Source organism: Solea senegalensis, linkage group LG11, assembly GCF_019176455.1.
Source record: "Solea senegalensis isolate Sse05_10M linkage group LG11, IFAPA_SoseM_1, whole genome shotgun sequence".
Classification (NCBI taxonomy): Eukaryota; Metazoa; Chordata; class Actinopteri; order Pleuronectiformes; family Soleidae; genus Solea; species Solea senegalensis.
The window spans coordinates 5,767,277-5,788,854 of record NC_058031.1 but is presented as its reverse complement, the minus strand read 5'-3'; the positions used below and the strand labels follow the sequence as shown (position 1 = coordinate 5,788,854).

Here is a 21,578-nt window from a genome sequence, read left to right as displayed (position 1 = left end):
CAGTCCAACCCATTAGCACAAATCATTGTCTTTTGTTTTTGAATTTAGGGCCCATAAACCTTGTTTACATAAAAGTATACCTTGTTTTTGAGTTAAAATAAAATGAAACAATTAATTACTTTGACTATTTGACTTATCAAAGCTGGTTTGACTGTGATTTAAAGAATAAAAGTGGAAACCTCTGTGTTCAATTCTGTGTTGCACCTTTAATGCCAGCTTCATTCAAACAAATTAACACCATTTTTCTTTATTCCATTTGGAATTTAAGGCCAATTACACAAACGTCTACCTTGTTTTTGAGTAAAAATAAATGAAATCATCAATTATCCTGACTCTAGCTGACGATCAGGCTCATGTGTGCTCATAGATCATCACAAACTGGTCTAGTATTATGTCAAAGTCGAGTTTGGATGCTGTTTTTAAACATCTGTTGTTATTTTTGACCCCCACTGTATTTCACCTTTTTAGTCAACCTCATTACGTGTCATATAAAACATGTCAACATTCATTTCCAAACACATTTAAGCTAAACACACTAATGCCAATTGAAAACGTTAACTTTTGATGTAAGTTCTATGTTTGTTAAGTAGAATACTAATAAACACATGAAATAAACACAGCGTGGCTTCGGAGTCCAATTATCTTGTCCACCAATTTAATGTTTCAAGAGCAACATGTTCATCAATCATTCAATCAATGGCACACGCGCCTGCTCGCCTGTTCCATTTATACATTCCCAGAATCCTCCAGCGTGTGTGTGTGCGTGTGCAGACACACGCACACACACACACACCCACACACACGTGCACTTGCTCTGCCGCTTGAATTAAAATGAAATTGATTTCTCTTATCTTGCTCTCCGCACCCTTGCTATTCCCTCTCCTTTCATTGCACACAACCTGGAGACACAACACTCCAGGTGAATTTCAATGTCAGAGACGCGAAGGTAACATCGCAATCTGTTCATTCTATCAAGTGTTTGTGTGTGTGTGTGTGGGTGTGTACAGTATGTGAGTGATTGGTGGGGGGGTGAACCCATTCATCTGTCTGGTGTGATCGTGGCTCTCTGTAACCAGGCCGAGGCGTGAGCATGCACTGTGATCTCCGAGATAAGAGTCATCCATCTGCTGTGTGTATCTGTCAGGACCCAGGCAGCTCTGCTTATCACTGCACTCATCCATTCCCCTCCATCATACTTACTCTCCCTTCATCCCCCCCTCTCTCTCGCTGTGTTTTCCCTTCTGCATATTTGTGTGCGTGTGTGTGTGCACATGTGAAGATTAAGAAAAGGAAAGTAAAATTTAAGATAACTGTGAAACGTGTGAAGTAAAATAAATGTATTTCAGTTTGAGAGTCCAACTACAGAATTAAGTACCTCAGAAGTGTTAAACTGGCGGCCCACAGGGCACATGCGGCCCACCACTTAATATCATGTTATGATGGAAACATGGCCTCTGACCTGAGAGACAGCCACCAGCGAGGTGATAGAATATACACACAATATAATACTGAAAATATACAGTATAGTAGGGGTGGGGATTGCCAGGGACACCACGATATGATATTATCACAATGTCTAAGTCATGATACGATATTATCACAATGTCTAAGTCATGATACGATATTATCACAATATTTAAGTCATGATACAATATTATCACAAATGTAAGTCATGATATGATATTATCACAATATTTAAGTCATGATACGATATTATCACAAATGTAAGTCATGATATGATATTATCACAATATTTATGTCACAGATATTATCACAATTCATGATATTATCACAATATTTAAGTCACATACGATATTATCACAATATTTAAGTCATTAGTTATTATAACAAATGTAAGTCATGATATGATATTATCACAATATTTAAGTCACAGTACGATATTATCACAATATTTAAGTCACAATTAGATATTATCACGTTATTTAAGTCATGATACGGTACAATATTATCAGGCTATTTAAGTCATGATATGATATCATGATATTAAGTCACAATATGATTTCACGATATTTGTCATGATACGATATTATTACAATATGATATTTAAGAAACAATACGATACACTATTATCACAATATTTAAGTCATGATACAATATTATCACAAATGTAAGTCATGATACGATATTATCACAATATTTAAGTCATGATACGATATTATCACAATATTTAAGTCATGATACGATATTATCACAATATTTAAGTCACAATACAAGTATTTATATTGCCAAGCAAATTATTGCAATATTTCACTGTATCAACTCAGAAAATCAATTTTTTTCCCCCAACCCTATTAATATATTTATTACATTCAACACTAAATCTCACACACACACACACATATGTATATATGTATATATATGTATAAAAGCAATTACAGTATATAATAACTATACTTATCTAATTGTATTTTCTTCTCAATGCTGATATTCTAGGATATCTCACAGGAGAGGCAGGAGTATACCGTGTGCTTCAGTCTACTCCATTTTTTTTTTGGTTCGTGATTGTATCGGAGAATATTGTGTGAAATGGATGCGTAAATATGCACTTGCTTTCCCCCTGTATCACCAAAAATCATATCATATCACAAAAGAATGCAGGCCTTCGGAGAAATACATGTGGACACGTGCAACAACACACACAAACACAGTGTACACAGGTAGTTGGTATTCACTCGGTATTCTGCCTCAACTTCTCCAATTACCCACAAAAGACGGCACCACGAGCAGTTCTCTTGTCTTGAACACACTCCCAACATCAATCACACACGCACGTGAAGAATGAGCTGCTGTGTTGGGTCTGGATCAGGCTCCACCAAAGCTTGAGGCAGCACAACAAAATGATTTGTGTACAGTAGCAACACCAGCTCAGCCCGGCGGAGTGTAGTTTACAGAGGGGGAATCCATTTACCACACATACGCACACACACACACAAATGAGGCTTCACAGACAATGCTCAGACCACAAAGCAGCCTTAGGACAGCTTTGTTGTCCCAGCAATCTGTACTTAGTTTGTCAGGATCAATATTGTAGGAAGCCTGGTCTATTATTAATTCATAGTTGTAAAAACATTGTGTGCTGAGGTGGGACTGAATAAAGCCACTTCACAGAGGAGACCAACTCATGGGACCACATGGAGTATAATGTGTTCGCATCATCTGTATTAATAGTATATGCCCATCCTAGAGTGCATGCCGTGGGTGCCCACAGCAGGACAGGTTTTTTGCTAGTGGAATATTTATAGCTGTGCATTAAAAGTGGAATCAAGGGTTTAAGTGTACCATTGCAACACCACTGCCGCTCCTTTGTCTGGGCCTGTCCAAAAAATGCGTTGCCCGGGGCTACTTGCAGTGCTACGTTCACAAAAAACGTCATTGATATTACGCAAAGCTGTCATTACAAAGACGGGGAGTGCATTATATGAGCAGCTGTACTTTGAGAGGGATTTGCTTAAACTCTTCCGTTTAAAGAGGAACACGTCACCGCCAAGAACATCAGAGGTGACTTTTACGTCAGTGTGTCGCACGTGTTATTGCTCCCCGTTTTATTTCACACGGATAACAAGAGAAGGATAACATTAAATATGTTATCCTTCTCTTGATATCCGTGTGGTTGTTTAAATTCTTTATGACACTCTTCACACAAAACCAAAACAAACGCCTGAAAAAGAGGAGAGAATAAGTTGAGCTACACTGCCATCTTGTGGCTCTCATGAGGGACAACAGTTGTTTGTGGAAACGCTGCAGTGAAAGCACCAACACGCGGCAAGATAAAACAACTGCCTGTTTTATTAAGTCTGAGTCAAAAGGTGGACATTTATCTTCAAGCAAACATAATGAACTAACCAAAGCAACAAACAAATGGGCATCTTTAAACTACAGTGTTCTAGAAAACACGGCACACAAAATATAACTTTCTGATCATGTTTATGAAAAAACCCCCGCATTATTTGATAAATTTATCCATTGAACACGTGTTCCGTCTTATCCAAAAGACAATGCTGAAATTTTATATACAAGTTCACTGCTAAGAAAAGTAAGTAAATACAAATACTAGCTTTGTAACAGTGCACCCCCGCTGCGATGTTAACGACATTTACCGACACTGTGCGTTTCCTCTGACACAGTCTTGTAAATATAGTAATCATCCTGTCTTGCATTTCATGATCACAGGCATGCCAAGATGTGTGGGGAAAAAAAACAACATAATAAATACCACCTTTTCTTCAGAAGATAGCATGATTCCTAACACATACGACGTGAAAACAAACCTTAAATGTTTAAGAAGGCAAAATTCAAATTAAGTTACCATCTAAAGAAAGGGGGGAAAAAAACAAATAACAATCTTAGAAAAACAAAAACGCATGTACTTATTGTAGGAGTGTGTGTGGGAATCTACAGAATCGTGGGGTTTATGTGTGCAGTGTGACAAGACTGAACATATAGAAGAGGAGGGAGAAAAAAACACAGGTATCGTGTTGGTTTCTATTTAGTACAGTAGAGTACACGTTTAGTTATACAAAGCCAACAATAATAACCAGAGTAAATATGTGAGAATCAGTAAAGTTCTTTCAATAAAACCATCATCATCATCCCTGAGTACAAATTTTGGTTCAGTACTGGTTGCATCTGAAATGTACTGTCATCATTTTTATCAAATTCAGCCTGCAGCATGTTTGCCTTGTCACACGTCGGTTCTAAAAACGGCTTAAACCACAAGTAATGCCTCGGATTTCATTAGATGCAAGCGAGCAGCGGCGAACGATCTAACCACTGTGTGTGTGTGTGTGTGTGTGTGTGTGTGCTGTCATACAATGTTCTTCATTAAATAGAAGAATTCTGCTTGTATGAAGTCGTATTTGCACAAAGGTGAATCGGAGTCCATCAGACTGGACAGTACCAACTGTATATAAATCAGAGGGCGGGAGGGGGTTGTGGGGAGGGGCACATGCTGCCTTGGCTTCATTATTAAAGTGAACCCTGATTTAAAATGCGTCTCGTGTATTTTAGGTATAAAAAAAACACATCAACGAAATTTTCTGTGCATAATGACTAACATCAGGAAGAAGGATTCCGGTTACTTCTCGTTGACCTGAGCCTCCTCTTCACCTTCTCCACCTCTGGTCCCACTGAGGACTCAACTTCTTTGAGAAACACCTCATCTTCCTCTTGCTTAGGCCTCATCCTCCTCCTCCTCCTCCTCCTCCTCCTCTTCTTCTTCATCCTCCTCCTGGTCACTGTCATCAGAGCCTACAGCAGATAGACAAGTATAATATCAAAAAAGCATGAAAAGAATATGAAAAGTAAACGTGGCGTGACTTAAATATTGTGATAAATCTGTAATAACTGGATTAACTTAACTCACACAAGCTCAGGAAATCCAGGACAAACAAGAAACTAAATATCGATTAATGGTTCATCTAGACAGCGCTGATGACCACCGAGATTAACGGTCACCCCGTACTTTCCACAAAACCCAAGTGATTTGTAGTTATTATAGTAATACATTTGGTAAAAGAATAAATAAAAAGTGGCGTCTTACCATCAATCACTATTTCTCCACCTTCATCTTCCTCTTCTGGGCTCTCGTCTGAGGAGGAGATATTTCCTGTTTTACCGGGATGGCGTGATGCATTACTCAAACATTTCAGCCACAAAAGCTTGGCTCCTCATTTACAAGAGCAACGGATTCACAAACAACATCCATACATTTAATTTCTATTAAAAAATTGGGAACATTTAATCAAATCTTCAGGTTTTCTTATTCTCCTTTGTTGCACTGACCTGCACTGCGGCCTCTGTTCTCCTCCTCCTCCTCCTCCTCTTCTTCTTCTTCTTCTTCTTCTTCTGCAGCTGCTGCTGCTGCTGCTGCTTCTTCCTCTTCGTCCTCCTCATCCTGTTCCTCTTCCTCTTCCTGGTCTCTACTCTGGCCTTGTTCAGCCTCACCGGCATCCTCACCAGGGTCATCATCCGAGTCGGAGATCACCACACAGTCATCGCCATTACCATTACCAGCTGTTCTGCCTCCACTGCCACTGCTGCAGTAAAACCATAAAGAAAAAAACAAGTTTACAGACGAAGCAGAGAGCATTTATAGCTAAAGAAGGGTGTTTTTCTACTCTCAGTTCCTTATGTACACAGCTACAGTATGTGAGTGTGTTGTTGTACCTGCCGTTCTCCCGCGGTTCCCACAGTGGAGTGAGGTAGTATCTCAGTGGGTCTCTGTACAGGTCATCCTTTAGTATCTGAACGTCACAACAGAGATCATTTCAGTCCATATTAATTCAGACGTGGGTTTTTTTCTCTCTCTATTCCATTCACACTGCTCTTCCCCTGAGACAAATTCAGCTTATTAACTTGTGTTTGAAGTTTGAAGAACTGCATGTTCCTGAAACAGTGACGTTAATCATAAACTAACATGGAAGCTGAACAATTGTTCCCCAAAAACTATTCAGACGTTAACTCTGTCGTGGCACACGTATGATACATCATGAGCTTAATTATTGGTTGTACGGTGACATAAATGTTGCAAACACAGATTAAGAACGGATAACCCTTCTGTTACCGCGTGCATACTTGTCATTACCGTTACTCCTAGACCGTTTGTGATATCTAAAAAACTATGTACTGGCGACCTATAAAGGGTGTACCCTGCCTTTTGCCCAGTCAGCTGAGATTGGCACAACACCCCGCGCGACTCTCATGTGGAGGATACAGTGGAAGAAGACTGATGGATGGATGCCACAAAGCAGAGAAATAAGAGCTTTGCGCCCATATACTTGTCAATACGGTAGCCCTCAGGACTTCCACGGAACGACCGTCTATTCACAGACAAGATACACCAGCGCGTCACAAGTGTGTGACCTCAGTTTCTTATAACCGTATTCCTAAACAGTTGAATAACTGCCAGATATCGAAAGTGAAAGTTATCTTGGAAAAAGGGGTGGAAGCACTCACTCATTGAACAATGTTAACCTGCTAATTAATGTCTTTGTGCTATAACCATGAACCCATGATGTTATGAGGGTGCAGTCTTCTGTACCTGTGCTACATCATCTTGTCCTGGGTTGCTATGGTCGCTGAACCAGTTAAAAAATGTCCGGTAAACGCCATGCGACGACTTCCGGGGTTCGCTGTTGGCCGTCAGGTTTTGTCCACGATGCCATAGGATGGGGTTGGAGAAAGACATGGGAGACCCTGAAAACATTTTTTTTTTAGGGTTAGGGTTTGCTGAATTCAACAAAAGCAGGCAACAGCAACCCTGTCATGGTAACTACTCAGATGTTCGGGGAGGAGAGGAGGCTGCACATGCTAATTCTTTACCTCCCATTCCAAGGTGCAACTCCTTCATGATTATGTTATTCTGGAAATATGGGTTACGCCTGAAGTGAAAGCGGATCCTGTAGCCCAGTTTGTTATTTTTGAATGTCTCAATCTGAGAAAAAAAAGAAAGAAAGGGAAAAGTCTGTTACAAAAACATCTGTTGAATGGATGTAACCCCCCCAAAAAGAGCCAAAGTTTGTGAGGACAAAGACACGCACACTTCCTACCTCAAGATCAGTCATGTAACTAAGAGCATCTTCATCTGTCTCGTCGATGTGAGCTGAGAGATGAGGGTGGTTCAACAGCTGGCACAGTGAAGTTAAAAAAAACCATGTGTTCATTTTAAATGACTCATTTGTTATCTACAACTTATCCTGTTGAGGGTCATCAATCGCAACAGACAAGTGAACGGCCAGTCCGTCACACGGCCGACATTCAGAAACAATTCCTGTGGTCACTATTTCACAGTAATGCAACCTTAACATTCCCTAAAAACTGCTACTGAATATTGAAATTCCACCTTCCAGTAACACAATTTTCAACATAAAAACACAATAATTTTAAATAGTTTCCATATACTATGTGATGATAAGATTCAGTTTAGAGGGATAACACAACCTGGGATTTGAGGCTGATTTCCAACGGCACTGAAATTATTGCCAAAAGTGCCAAAAAAGTCCAATCTACATGAATAGCAATTCAGCAACAGGTAATTTTTAACCTTCAACTAGTTGAAGTCATGTTAATGAAAACATCTTTTTTTTTAATAGTCCAGCCGACAGTGAGCTGTCGTCCAAAGATGAAGAAATGACCAAGGGTCTATAGCGATTTTAGGCAATGCTGAATCCCGTAGGGCTACCTACTAGCTTCTAGAAGATAATGTCATAGGAACTGAAGTTAACATATTTAAATCTTACAAAAACACAAACCATCAAACAGAAAAATAAAAGATGAAATGGTGTAAAAAAACAAAAACAAAAACATTGGCAGGTTGCACGGAGGTTAACTTAAGAAAGGCCCCTGGTTGAACCAGGACTCAAACCAGTGACCATCTTTTGATAATGCTTAATTTTAAGGATACAGCTGTCACCCAAAAGCCAGGGATAGTTTTTGTTATGGTGCTGCGCTGGTCCAGATGTGGCCGTCTCTGTCGATTTATCTTCAGGTCCAGGCGTTGGTGAAGCCGGGCACTTTTCTTCTCGAGGGCTTCCAGTCTCATCTGTACCTGTGCGAGGAGAGCCACCGACTGTCTCATCTCTGGGGCCATCTTTACTGACACAATTGCACACTCCCCATCATCATTGTCCTCATTCTCTGATGGGAAAGAGGAGCTTTGTGAAGACGAAGACCCAGACATAGACTCATCACCTTCCTCTGCTTCGGCCACATCATCTGCATCCTCTCTGTCAGTGCTGTGCACAGATGTGGAGCTGTCTGCTGCAGCTGCCTGTGTTTTAGAGCCCACTCTGGAGGACTGGTGCTGGGCCCCGCGCTGTTTGAATCTGCTCCCCTGTTTCGCCTGTTTCACCTTTACAGATGAGCAAGGAGTCTCTTGACTGTCCTCTCCGTCTCCTCCTGTGAGACTGGCGAGTGCTTCAGCAGCTGCTATGGCTGCTGAGTCGGACTGGTGCAGGGGAGCAGAGGGCGCTTGCAACGCTCCTGTTATCTTCTCTGCAACTTGCTTTACGTCAGCAGATCCACGAGCATCAGAGGACTGTGGTTTTTTGGTGCTGCTGTCACCAGCACTGAACTTGTTGACAGGCAGTGTAGCGCTGTCTGAACTCTGAGCAGCTGCTTCCACCACGCTCCCGTCTCTCCTCTCTGCCTCGTTTCCAGCTGTTTCTTTACTCTCAGCTTCGCTACTTTTGGAGCTTTCCGATGAAACCCCCGCCTCGTTTAACGCGTTGCTCACTTTCGTGGACTTGCTGGGTACCCCGCTGCCTTCATCCTGGTCGGATGACGGCGGACACCGTTTCCTCGACGCAGAGTCAGCGGACTGTTTAGAGTCCGTCACTTCGCTCATACTAGCGGACTAGGAAAATGTCTAACAAGCTAGGTAGCCCGTTAGCTCAACCAAAACAAGTGTAAATGCAGTTATTTGACTGATTCAGTCGAGTAGCAGCTGCTTATACAGCAGGTGTGATGTTATTCCGCGGACAGTTTAGTTAACTACATCACTAATTAAGCTAGAACAGGAAGCAGCCCATGTATCCGCGGCCTTGTGGAACGTTAGAATTAGCGCTCTGTTGCTAACGTTAGTTAGCTCACGTCACCCAGTTCCTGTGTCCTCGCGGTGCAGGCCGCATCACATCCCCCCGAAAAACAGTCCAAGTAGAAAGAAACTGTTCGAGCAGTAAACTCTCCCGGTGCCGTTTCGTCTTTAGCGACAATCCCTGTTGTTTATTGTAGTTTAAGTTTGCATTATCCGTTAGCTTACTATCCGTACGTCGACGTGACAGGAAAACAATCCTCTGATTGGTCACGGCACGCCGCGCTAAAACCTCTGGACCAATCAGACACGAGGGGTGTGTTCATGCGGCGACGCGCCTGCAGCTGCGCCTGCGCAAAGAGTGCAGCAAAGAAACACAACAGCCTGAATAAAAAAAACATTTTTATCTACAATTTTAATGTTTGATATTTAATTTTTCTCATATATATGTATGTATATGTATATATCTCTCTCATTTTCTCATATATATAGATATATATATGAGAAAATGAGAGATATACATACATATCTATACATATATATACATATTATGTTATGATATGATGTATATGTTATTTCATGATTACTGTAATGATATAAAAACTGAAGTAATAAATGTTGATGTGCATGTGTGTATAAACAGTTGCCAGTGTTGGGTGCTACTGCACAGAGTATGGTAATGTTATTTTCGTCCACTCAATTATAAATAGCCTTTGAATCAAGCTTATTATTTTTGAATTGCTTGTGATGGATACGCTCCTTGGTTCTGTAAATTCTTTAGATTCATGAATCATCAAAAACCTGCTAAATTACATAGAATATTATAAGTTAAAAAGCTAAAATTACTGTTTTTACATATCGTTTTTGTATTTGTTTGTTTATGTTATTATTATTTTTGGATTGATATGATATGCTCAGCACATGCCATGTAGGCTATTTTGTATTTCTGCACAAATATTACAATGTGCCTTGTCGGTTGTACATTTAAAAGTGCAAGATCAATTGTTATGTTTAAATAATAATGATAATATCCTCCTGATGTCTTCTGCACGACAGCACCAAACTTCACGGAGCGGGGTTGGGGTGAGTGAGGGTAAACACACACGCAGGATTATACCAACTCAAGAGCTACATTTGGGGTGTAACGTGTCCTTCTGGAACACCTCCACAACCATAGCTTTAGATCCCGGTAGGTCAAATCTAAAATTAGCGGCGACTCCTTCCGCCACAGCACTAAAAGGGCGATCCTTAAAGTCATGTAAAGCAGAGGGATACTCTGTCACAAGGCTGGCAGCGGCAGCAAAGACAAGTTTTCCACGGGTGACATTTCGTGTCACATGCTGGCAGAGGTGAGATGAGATAAGGCTGTGCGCGTAACGCTGGGGGGGCACAACGCTGGATCTCTACACTTTCAATTGTTTATTTATTTATTTTATGGAGACGCCATATGCAGTCTCCACCGCGCGCAGCTTTCCCTGAATGCACACTTCTGCTAACATGTCTTTTTTAACCATACCAAGTCAGGAGGGGCTTTTAACCACCATCAAATCTGGCAAGTCAAGAGAGGAGGCGCAGCGCAGGTCCTGCACGGGCGACGAGGACGACGACAACAATGATGATGAAGATGATGACGACGAAGATGACCCCGAGAGCATCCGCCTCATCCCAAGATGCTCCCCGGTGCCCAGGAAGCGAGGCTCGTCCATCTACGACGAGACCGCCGAGTACATGCGCATCCACCTGGCGCTGGGAGCCGGGAAGAGAGTGTCATTCGCGGATACCACGGGCGGGGATCTGGTGGACGTGAAGGAATTTGTTGCCTTTGATTCGGACGAGGAAGAGGACAGCGCGAGGTGGAAGGAAGAGGAGGAAAAGTACCGAACGCAACAGCGAGAGCCCACCTATCACGTGCAGCCGGAGTTCAGCGCACCCGCCGGCACTGATCTTCTGCAGGCTGTGCGCACCAACAAGGTGGAGGTGGAGCAGATGTCTCCAGTGGAGAACGAGCCGCTCGCCTTCAGTGGGATAATACGAGTCCAGAATGTCTCCTTCCACAAAGCAGTTTACATTAGGTCCACCATGGACAGCTGGGCGACTTACTTTGACCACCCTGCAGAGTATGTCCCCGGGTCTCACGATGGAGACACTGATCAGTTCTCCTTTAAGCTCTCGTTTGCACCTCCTCACGTCACGCACGGCTCTCACATCGAGTTTGTGGTCCGCTATGAAACGTCTGAAGGTGATTTCTGGGCCAATAATTCCTCTAAGAATTATGTGGTGACTCTGCTCCTCTCCTATGAAGAAGATACACCTCAAACTGACGTCAGAATGGAGCACGTTAGAAGCATCCTGAGACCTCCAAAAGCTTTCAGGTAAAATAACTGTCACGTGTGTATATTTATATAATCTATGAACCCCCAATGTGGTCCCCTTTCCTAATTTCACAATAGATTGTTAGATTAAAAAAGTGACCCATCGAAGTTGGAATACACGTATTTGTTGTTCTATGAAATCGTTTATTATCCAGATCATGTTAAAGGATGAGTCTGGAAACTTCTCTCGCTCCATCTTAATCTCATTTCACTATGCCAGTGTACATGTGAGGAAGAGGAGGATGATGAGAGTATCTTATTGGTAATAAATAAGTCTCCTATAAGTCTGTTTACATGTCTTCATGTCTGCTAAATGACATGTAATGTAAAAATGTAATGTTTACGTGACTGTATTTTGAAGTTGGCGATAATGTTGTTAGTTCAAGAGCTCAATATTGTCTCAGGTGGTACTTGGTATAAAATGTTTACAATAACTAATTTGTGTATACAAAAACATTTGGTTTTCATAGCCTTAGACTTAGTCTTTTGTATGTGCTTTTGGGCAATGGCATAAACAAGAGACGAGTGCGCTGCTCTTTGTGTTGAAGCGTTAGGATGAATCAAATCTCTCTCTAATACGGTGCGTCCGTTATTAGAGACTAAGATTATATAGAATAAGATTATAATTCAAACCCTGAATGGAGGCTTTCTCTACAAAAAAAGAAAGTCTCCAGCTGATGCATAAACTTTCTGGTGTGCAAAGGCCGCCCTAGCGTGTTGATGACGCAAATCGTGTCATGCGCATGACGCGTGTTGGGTCTACCTTTAGATGTCCCCAATTCTCACACACTGCACCTTTAAATGCAAGAGCAGGCTGGTGAAATGCACAACCATTTCTGAATGATAAACACTTCTCTGGCTCAGTTCATTTAAAGAAACAGCCCAATCTCTGTGTAAAGTATCCACATCATCGATTATATCATGTAAACAAAGTCACAAACACAATAAAAAAAAATTTAAAAAACACGAGGCGCCGCGCAGCAGCTGCAGAGCTCCTGTGGCTGCAGTGCTCTTTTGGCCTTATTCAGACACTCTGCCTAGAGACTGCCTTTAGCATATCCAGAACTCGGGTTTAAATTAAATCAAAGCAGGGTGCTGATATACACAGGAGCACAGTGATGACAAGAGGAGTATTATATTTATATAATCTCCCCCACTTAAGAGTTCACAGAGTTTGTTTGTGCCTCCTTTTGCTCGACACAACCTGGTGTCTTCAACGTCTGCAGTGGAAGACAGACACACCCCCCTTCAGAATGCCAATCGACCAGTGGTGTTGGAGGACGATGAAAATAGGCAAAGGGCAAGTGTCGCTTTCAGCCTGCATGAAACTTTACCTCTGACCTTTTCTATCAGAGGAGCAGAGAAAATTCAGTGTAGCCTTGATCCCTTTGTAGTTTTTTGAGAGGCTGATGCACAAATATCTTTTCTCCCTCGTTATTTTTTCCCCCCATGAATTCCAACAATCCTCTGATGAATTGTCTCACAGTGTCTCACAGACGGAGGACAGCGGCAAAGGTCCCCGCGAGCTGTAAGGGAGCAAACAGGGATTAGACTGATGTAGCTGTCATGTAGCTCCTCATTGGAAGTGGGAATGGAGCAGATGGCTTGTTAGGGATGGACGAGTCACAAACTGGAAAGGAGGAATTCGGGGAGCAGAGACTGTGTTGGCACCACCGCCACCGCCATAGCAACCAGCACAGAGTCATTAGGTGCTTTGACTTTTCCTGATAATTGGATTTTAACTCATTACCAAGGCATCTGATGGGAGTAAATGTTACTACGGGGTAAAACAAGCGTAGACACTGGGATGTATTACTCGCTGAATGTAAACCTAAATCACACACAGTCACTTCTCTTTATGCTGTGATTTAATCTCGCTGGTTGAGTTTATTTACAGTATCGCCACCTAAGCAACTATAGATATAAAACATTCATGTGCTGGTGGTGAATTTAGAACAGTGAAGCTCAGAGACTCAGTCAGGACTATACACTGTAGACAAAAATGGACATACTGCCGTCAGAAGTAGGACAGTAGTAGTTTGAACAAAGGTTTATGGAAGTCTTAACATTTACTTGAGGAGTTAATGTTCTCAATCACTCAGTTCAGGTCTTCTTCAGTAGCACATGCTGTTAGTTTTATAAATGATGTTTCCATTTAGAGGAATATAGACGATAAATTGCAGCACACATAATTGTAAATCATGTGATTGACAGCTAGAGACGCCCAGTAGGTGCATGTTTGCAGGTGACTGTTTTCAGAAGTTCCAGTTTTCAAATGCTGACATGTTTGCTGGTCAAATCACAACATTAGGTCCATTTTTATACACAGTCTATGGTTGGATGGATAGTAGAAGAATTTTTGGGGCGTTTGCTAAATACATTTGAAGAATTCTTTCAAGCATTTTACTTGCATAAAATAAAGTTGCTCATTTATCAAACAATGGTTAGGTTTCCGTTACAGAAATTGTAGTGAAGATAATCAGAAATGTCATTATGTGGACACGTTTGCTTTTGCGTTTTAAAAAGTAGGTCGTCGTCTAAAAAGTTTGGGAAACAATGATTTACAACACACTCAGGTATTAAATGCTCACATCGAGCTTTGGTGTGCAAGAGAAAAAGAGTCCTATTGATGCAACATTACAACTGCCAAGTTCCAACTCTTGTAAAACACCAAACAAAGAGGAAGAAGACCAAAGTGCAATTGGCACAAAAACCAGGGCTGGTCAATCATAAAATTAGAACATCAGTGACAATCTAACAATAGTTCACTATATATCATATTAATGTTTACACACAATTTGGCGTGTAAAGCGTAACACACTTTGAATGGTTGACCTCGGATGTGTGAAATATTTCGCTTTGTGCTCATAAAGAAATGTGAAAGTACAAAGTCAGTCTCAAATCATCTGACATTTATTACGATAAGTATTCATATCAACTGATTTTAAAAATGTTAAAACTAAAACGGGCTCTAGTCAGACTGGGGGATTTTATCACCTGATGAAACTTAAATGATGAAATGAAAATAAATGTGTAAACATTTATGTTTTGCTCTTGACAAAAAAAATCACAACTTCATTCTACCCCGGAAAATGACAATATACTTGAAGTGGGCGTGCAGAGCTTAGTCGCCATGACTTATCAGATCACTGATGTTTTTTCTACACCACACGTGTAGAAAAAAAAACAAAGATCTGATATTAAAATGGAGGAGCGTTAAGCACAGGGATCACAAACAGCTCGTTTATTCCCGCTCTATTTGTGTAGCTGCTGTCACATGCTTGTTACACATCTTGACCTTTATTTCATGTGGGCTTCCCCTTCTTTCAACACCAGTGCCCTGTTACAGAAAACATTTCTACACCATCATTTCATTAGTCATTTAACGACATCAGATCAAGTGCTTCAATATTTAGCATGTGATGTAGCCACATATGAAAATCTTTTGTGTGGGCATGAGCTAAAGGACTGTATCTGAATAATGTCCCACCTCGCCAACAGTCCGATGAGGTCATGGGGTCATCACCGACGATTTCAGCCTTCAGTACAAAAGGACGTCCGACACTGTTTGACTGCAGTGGCCTTTCAGCTCATCAGCAGCTGCACTGCATCAGCTAATTAAAAAAAAAAAAGGTCTTCATGGTGATGTCACATGACCACTCCCTTCTGCCACTCTTGCCATGTTTTCCTTCTTGAGATCCAAAATGGCAGCGTTTATTTTTAGACACGATCGGATGGATTTGTCAGCTGTTTCAGGTGTTGCATCAGACGTTCAAATACAAACTTTAAAGAACACGAACCCTGCTGCTCGCTATAAATTAAATACATACAGTCAGTATTTCTCTTTGAAGGTCCAGTGTGTAAGGATTATCCTTTATTTTTTATTTAAGGATTATCAAGCACGGCTGCACGAAACTTCTGTGAGCAAAGCAGTTGTTTTCAGTGTAACTGAATCACTAGAATCACTTTATTAACAATATGAGTTCAGTACTTCCTGCATGACACAGTCTCTGAACTAAAATACGCACACGATCGCCGGCTTTCAGCAGCAAATACACCAGTCTCCTCTGTTAAATGATGAGATTTTAGACATTTCCTTTACTAAATGTTGGAGATTAACGCACATTTTCAGGATTTTGAAGTCGTTTTAACTGATCTACAGTTCGGCATTGTTTGGTTTGATTCTTGTGTCGGATCCTTCCTGTGACGACACGCTCTGACCAATCAGAACCTCGTCAGAGCAGGTACTAAAACAAATAGAGGCAGACCAGGCAGCCCATGGCCAAGTGGAAAGGGAACTGGAGGGTTGGCAGTTTGAGTCCCCACCAGGTCAAAGCAAGGTACCCAACCTCCATTGCTCCCCGGCTGCTGCTCAGTGCTCAGGCTGCTAACCCGGGAAGGTTACTATGGGTTACATGCAGAGAAGGAATTTCCCTAAGAGGGATTGATAAAGTACAACAATAAAAACAGAGCCGAGTCTAGTGCTAGAACTGTTAGTGGAAAAGTTCCTCTAAGGGACATCTAATGGTGAGAATGCAAAATGCAGCAAACAAAGCACTCCTCCACTCACCCCCGCCTTTCCCATCTGCATCAGAGAACTATGGTGGCCTTCACATACCAGAAAGGATGTCATTCTTCTTATTTTTAAAACATGAAACACAAGCTCTGGCTGGTTTATGTGTTCAGGCTGCTGTAGAAATATGGCCCTTTCCTAAAGTCCATATTCCATATACAAGACTTATTCTAAGGCTATGAAAACCAATTGATCTGTGTTTTCCATGTTGCCATGTATTGAATGGTATGATTTCATGGAGACTGTTGTGTTGTGTATGTCGTTGTTTACATTGTCTTATAATCACAATCTCTCTCTTTTCTCTTAGTATAAATGATGATTTAGACTTGGAAGATGAGCTGGAAAATCAAGAAGGTACATCATGGTCGCCGTCGTACAAAATCCCCCATGGACGTATTCTTCACTCTCTGGGGGAAAAAAAGAAAAGAAAAGAAAACACACGTCTTTAAATATTTATATGATTCACATGAAACAACGTGGTATATTTAAAGTATCCTACATTCTTCCCACAATGCACCTCAGTATCATTATTATCAATAGTGGTATAAATGCTGAGCTGAAAAAACACACTTGTCCAACTCTCGGGGCAAACATTATTTAGCATTTTAACAGTCTTAAGTAGTTTGGTGGGTTGTCCCTTTAATTATTTATGTAAAGTTGATGAATGGTGTTTTGTTGGACAAGGTCACAGTGCTTATGTTTTACATGAACAGAAGCCGTGACTTCCAGGACCCAACTCCTGAGACCGTTACCTGTGTGTCCCGCCATCATCCAGCCTGAGATTGACATAGAGGTAAGAAGAATCAGAATTCGAGGAATAACTGGTTAAATAACCTCTTCTTTAAAGTTTAAACGGTCCAGAATAACTGGAAACTGGTTGGCTCGCTCACCAGCAGAGGATTCAGACTCAGTTCACATTGTCTTTATTTGCATGTTGTTGTTGTTGATGACACATTCCCCTTTTAACAGGTAAGCAGGCAAAATAAATGTGTCCAATAAAAACAAAAACAAAATAACAATACATTTTAATTCAACCTCTAAGGCTCACCATCATTGGCTTGTTGGTTGTTTATGTTGTTCACAGCTCATTGAAGCTTCAGCAACAACTTAGGTAACGTTCTGCTTCTCACCGCTGTAGCACGACCACTGTATGCCGTTCTCCTCCTCAGCAACTCATCGTACTTTCACGCCACAAACGCATGCTCGTCATGCCTCTGTACTCTCTCATATTTCTATCTCCCCGTGATGTTTTCTTTTTAATGCTACTATTCATTCACCCTAACGATAATATCCTGTATGTGTATGCTACTTTTTGGTCGTTGCACTGAACTCCATTGTGCTGTCTGTGTACTTGCACTCTTATTTTGAAAAGTCACGGGAACATAACATAATATAATTGCATAACATAACAATATAATTATATTATATTCCATTGTATATGACATTTACTGTACTTAGGTATCAAAAGTAATTTTCTGATATAAAATGTACTTAAGTTTTAGAAGTAAAAGTATTAAAAAAGAGCGGAGTAAGGATTGAGCCATGGTGGCTCAGTGGTAGGGCAAGTTGTCTTTCAACTGGAAGGTTGTGGGTTGAATTTCCTGGCTCTGCTAGTCTATATGTGTCCTTGAGTCATATGTGTTAGGCATGTTCTCATCCAGCTCATGTGTATGTGCATGTTGTTTTCCCTTTGATCGAGCTTGAATTCAACTGAACATCGACTCCTTCCATGTTGATTCTCTTACTCCCCCAAAAAAATCTACTTCAGTGCTTTTCATTCACCTGTCGTCGGTCAGGCATTTCCCCCAAGTCTATGCGATCGTTCTCCTGTTCGATTTTGTCAGCGTAATTGCAAAGTGTCCACCATTTTAATGGCTCACTTCTCGAGCATTTAGATGTGCATTCGTTTGGTTTCCCTTCAGCTTTTATTTTTCTAATTTAAACCCAGTGGTGTTTTCTCAGGAGGCAGAGCAGTGGCGTAGTCACAATCACAAGGATCCACTCTACTTCCTCCAGAGTGCGTTGAAGTGTCCTTAAAGGAGCTGAAGCTCCTGATCATCAGCATGTGAAGGGCTGTCAAAACATTTGTCCCCCAGCTGTAAATCTCTCTGAATGAGAGCGTCTGAAGAAATGAGCAAAACTGTACATCGTATTATGTCTGTCAAAATATAAAGACTAGTTTAAATCTATAAAGCATGGGACTCCAGTAAGAACGCATATAATTTACATGTATCAGTATTAACAGAGACCATGTGTAACAAGTGTAAAGTGTGAAGGCATTACCTACATTAACCCCCATGTTCTCTTCTATGTGAGCATTTATGTTATTTGTGTTTTATGTGCCTTGCTCTTGCACTTGTTCTTCTGGGTGCTGTTTTTTTATGATCTTACTTGACCTTACTGACCTTAAATATACAAAGCAATTATTATCTCTTAGAATAAACCACTCTACAGTTGTAACAGAGCAGAATCAACATGGGTGCAGTCCACAGTGCATACCAGACATATTCAGACAAACAGACAGCAAGTATTAAGAGTTTTTGGATTTGTGGCAGTCCCATTTTTCCCCCAGTATTTCTCTCCTTTCTCCTTTTTGAAGTCGCAGTGTAAAAGTCAATGTCTCCACACTCTAGATTGAGTTGATAATATTTATAAAGAGCTTCAAGGTGGGAGGATTCGTCAAAACCATTTTTAACATTGTAAGCTTTCTAAGAGTTCTAGGAATGGATGGTCAGTGAAATAGAAACGACCATCAAGTAGAGAAAGAGACACTTGTGGCAGTGACAGTGACAGTGACTATCCCATCATAATGCTCCCGTTTTGTTTGCATTTCCTCACAATTACAACGTCAGCATGTGGGATCATTTCACAGAAAAGCATTGGTATGTGGTTGTGTGAAATGTCATTGTACAATGTGAATCTTTCTCCGCTCTCCTGCTCTCCTGCTCTCCGTCAATGTTGTCTCACTGTTTCACCTCCCAACAGATTGCAGTTAACCCTTTTGACCCCTCTGTCCCACCCAACCGAGAGCTTCCGTCTGCTGAGGACACACTGCTGTCCACTCATGCTGTGTCCCCAGCCGAACAATCCCCGTATATGTCCTCCGAAACCACACATCAGGCCGATTCGTCGTTTGTACTCTGTGCTAGTGAGTCAGTCGAGCCAAATAAGGCACAGCCTTTACCCAGAGTCCATTGTGAATTAGGCAACCAAACACAGCCCATGAACATCAGTCCCTCTGCACCGCCGCCTCCACCGCCGCCGCCTTCTCCACAACAAGAGCCGAGGTCAGACAGCTCCCGGCTTCACGGAGAGGAAGTCCCACCTTCGGAGGCCTCACGTTTGCATCTTCCTACCACAGAGACAAATGTGTGTCCAACAGGAGAGGACAGATCGACTGAAAGTCGTCCTCCTCTTGAACTGGCTGCTCCCAGTGTGGCTCAGTGCACTGAGGGAGAGTTTGAACTGGGACTGAATGAACTTGTTGAAGGATTATCAGAAGCTTCCACCCGGTCGGCAGCACACTGTGCAGAAAGTGCACCTGCTGTCCTGTCTCCTGTGGCAGACAGTCAAGCGTCTCTGGGAGCAGAAGGTGAAGCTCCATCGTCACCCGTACTCACAGAGAGCGCCTCGGCGAGCGCAGGTGCAAGTGAGACGAGCCTAAACTTAGTTCTTCAGTCTGACTCAGACTGCAGAGGCAGGGAGGAAGAAGATGTCCCCAAGATTTCACCTGACACATTATTAGAGAACCCATCAAACACACCGTCAGAGGCTCCCGAGCTCCAGTCTGAGCACGGCGGGGACGCGACTCTGATGCCATCCATCATCTTTCTGAGCGGAGTCGTCTCCCTGTCGATAGTGATGCAGGAGCCCAGCGCCCTCTTCTTCATCGGACTCCTCCTCGTCCTGCACCATTTGTAACCACACCACAGGAGTCGATCTGTGATGTGGTTGCAAGTCAAGTGCCTTTTTTTTTTAAATGATTCCAAAAGAAGCCACAAAGCAAGCGTGTGTTGAAGTTGCAAACTTCACATTTTCTGAGTAGTTCCATATAATGGAGAAACAATCAATACATATTCTGAAGATGTTTTCATGTAGTTTGCCACAAAGTGTGAATTAGAGCAATTCAACCCATTTTTAAAACAAAACAAAAAAACAGTTTGTCATGTGTGTGTTGTTTTCCACTTGTAGATGAGTTTACGTGGCGTTGTATTCTGATTAATGTGTGTGTGTGTGTATCTGAGGTCGTTGTTTAACCACTGCCACAAATGAAACTCTTCTGAATTACACTGGGCCACAGTACATGGAGGTTTGTGCCTTAAAGGTCCAGTGTGTAACATTTAGCGGGGTTTATCGGCAGAAATGTAATATTCTACCCATACGTATGTTTGTGTAAGTGTGTAAAAGCTTTAAAATCAAAATTGTTGGGTCCGTGTAGCTGTTTATATGCACTTTATGCAAGGGCTGCCATGTTTCTACAGCAAGCCTCAATGGACAAACCAGTCAGAGTGCGTGTTTTGCATTTTGAAATTGTGGCTTATATGCAAATAAAAAAATAATTACATCCTTTCTGTTAAGGGAAGGCCACCGTAATGTCTGACCATGCTTGTCTCACCATTAGATGTTATTAATTCTTACACACTGGACCTTTATAATTACATTTTGGTGTTGTTAGGTGTCTATTAGTGTCACATAGAAATAGATGCTGCTTAATATTTATCTTTGACTGAAAAAAGGAAACTAGTTAACAAACAAAAAACCATTTCACTTAACACAATGATTTAAGTTAAACTAAACTATAGATGGAGAGTGAAATTGTCTACATAAAACTTGTTAACTTTATTTTGAAGGAACTTAATAACAATAACAGTATTTCTTTTTGTTTGTCAACCTTTTTTTTTTTACAGTGTAGATAGCTCTCATTCGCTAATTCTTTCTCAGTGAACAAGCACTTGTTGTTGCACAGTGTGCAATTCTGCAGCACAACACTGACAACCTCACAGTCAGGCACGGAACGACACGTTTGAAGTGATGAAAGCTTTTGCAGTGTGTTGCCATTAAACTCTGAGTTTCATACGCTGCA

General features: G+C 41.5%; 2 protein-coding genes across 4 annotated transcripts; one reads left to right on the top strand and one right to left on the bottom strand.

The window, feature by feature from the left end:
- Positions 1-3,789: 3,789 nt before the first annotated feature.
- Positions 3,790-9,938, bottom strand: tspy (testis specific protein Y-linked). Of its 3 annotated transcripts, none has more exons than XM_044039131.1 (8): positions 8,423-9,938; positions 7,560-7,646; positions 7,342-7,453; positions 7,061-7,215; positions 6,187-6,263; positions 5,803-6,056; positions 5,561-5,626; positions 3,790-5,268 (listed from the first exon to the last, which is right to left on the bottom strand). In XM_044039131.1, the coding sequence occupies exons 1-8, from the start codon at positions 9,362-9,364 to the stop codon at positions 5,192-5,194; spliced, it is 1,770 nt and encodes a 589-aa protein (XP_043895066.1). In that variant the 5' UTR covers positions 9,365-9,938; the 3' UTR covers positions 3,790-5,191. The 3 variants fall into 3 exon arrangements, with proteins under 3 accessions (XP_043895066.1, XP_043895068.1, XP_043895067.1); XM_044039133.1 differs by having other exon boundaries at positions 5,561-5,608; XM_044039132.1 differs by having other exon boundaries at positions 7,569-7,646; positions 8,423-9,937.
- Positions 9,939-10,824: 886 nt separating this feature from the next.
- Positions 10,825-21,578, top strand: si:ch211-167b20.8 (protein phosphatase 1 regulatory subunit 3A). The gene is made up of 5 exons (XM_044038984.1): positions 10,825-10,899; positions 11,075-11,922; positions 16,803-16,849; positions 17,209-17,288; positions 19,481-21,578. Exons 1-5 carry the CDS (start codon positions 10,888-10,890, stop codon positions 20,414-20,416), a joined length of 1,923 nt encoding a protein of 640 aa, XP_043894919.1. The 5' UTR covers positions 10,825-10,887; the 3' UTR covers positions 20,417-21,578.

What these genes read in the sequence shown, in the direction of transcription:
- tspy (XM_044039131.1), bottom strand. Translation starts at nt 9,364, where the DNA reads ATGAGCGAAGTGACGGACTCTAAACAGTCCGCTGACTCTGCGTCGAGG. An exon ending in CTGGCTTTTGGGTGACAGCT is followed by an intron (nt 7,647 to 8,422) that starts GTATCCTTAAAA and finishes TCACTGTGCCAG; the next exon opens with CTGTTGAACCACCCTCATCT. An exon ending in GTTGCACCTTGGAATGGGAG is followed by an intron (nt 7,216 to 7,341) that starts GTAAAGAATTAG and finishes AAATGTTTTCAG; the next exon opens with GGTCTCCCATGTCTTTCTCC.
- si:ch211-167b20.8 (XM_044038984.1), top strand. An exon ending in AGACCTCCAAAAGCTTTCAG is followed by an intron (nt 11,923 to 16,802) that starts GTAAAATAACTG and finishes CTTTTCTCTTAG; the next exon opens with TATAAATGATGATTTAGACT. An exon ending in TGAGCTGGAAAATCAAGAAG is followed by an intron (nt 16,850 to 17,208) that starts GTACATCATGGT and finishes TTACATGAACAG; the next exon opens with AAGCCGTGACTTCCAGGACC.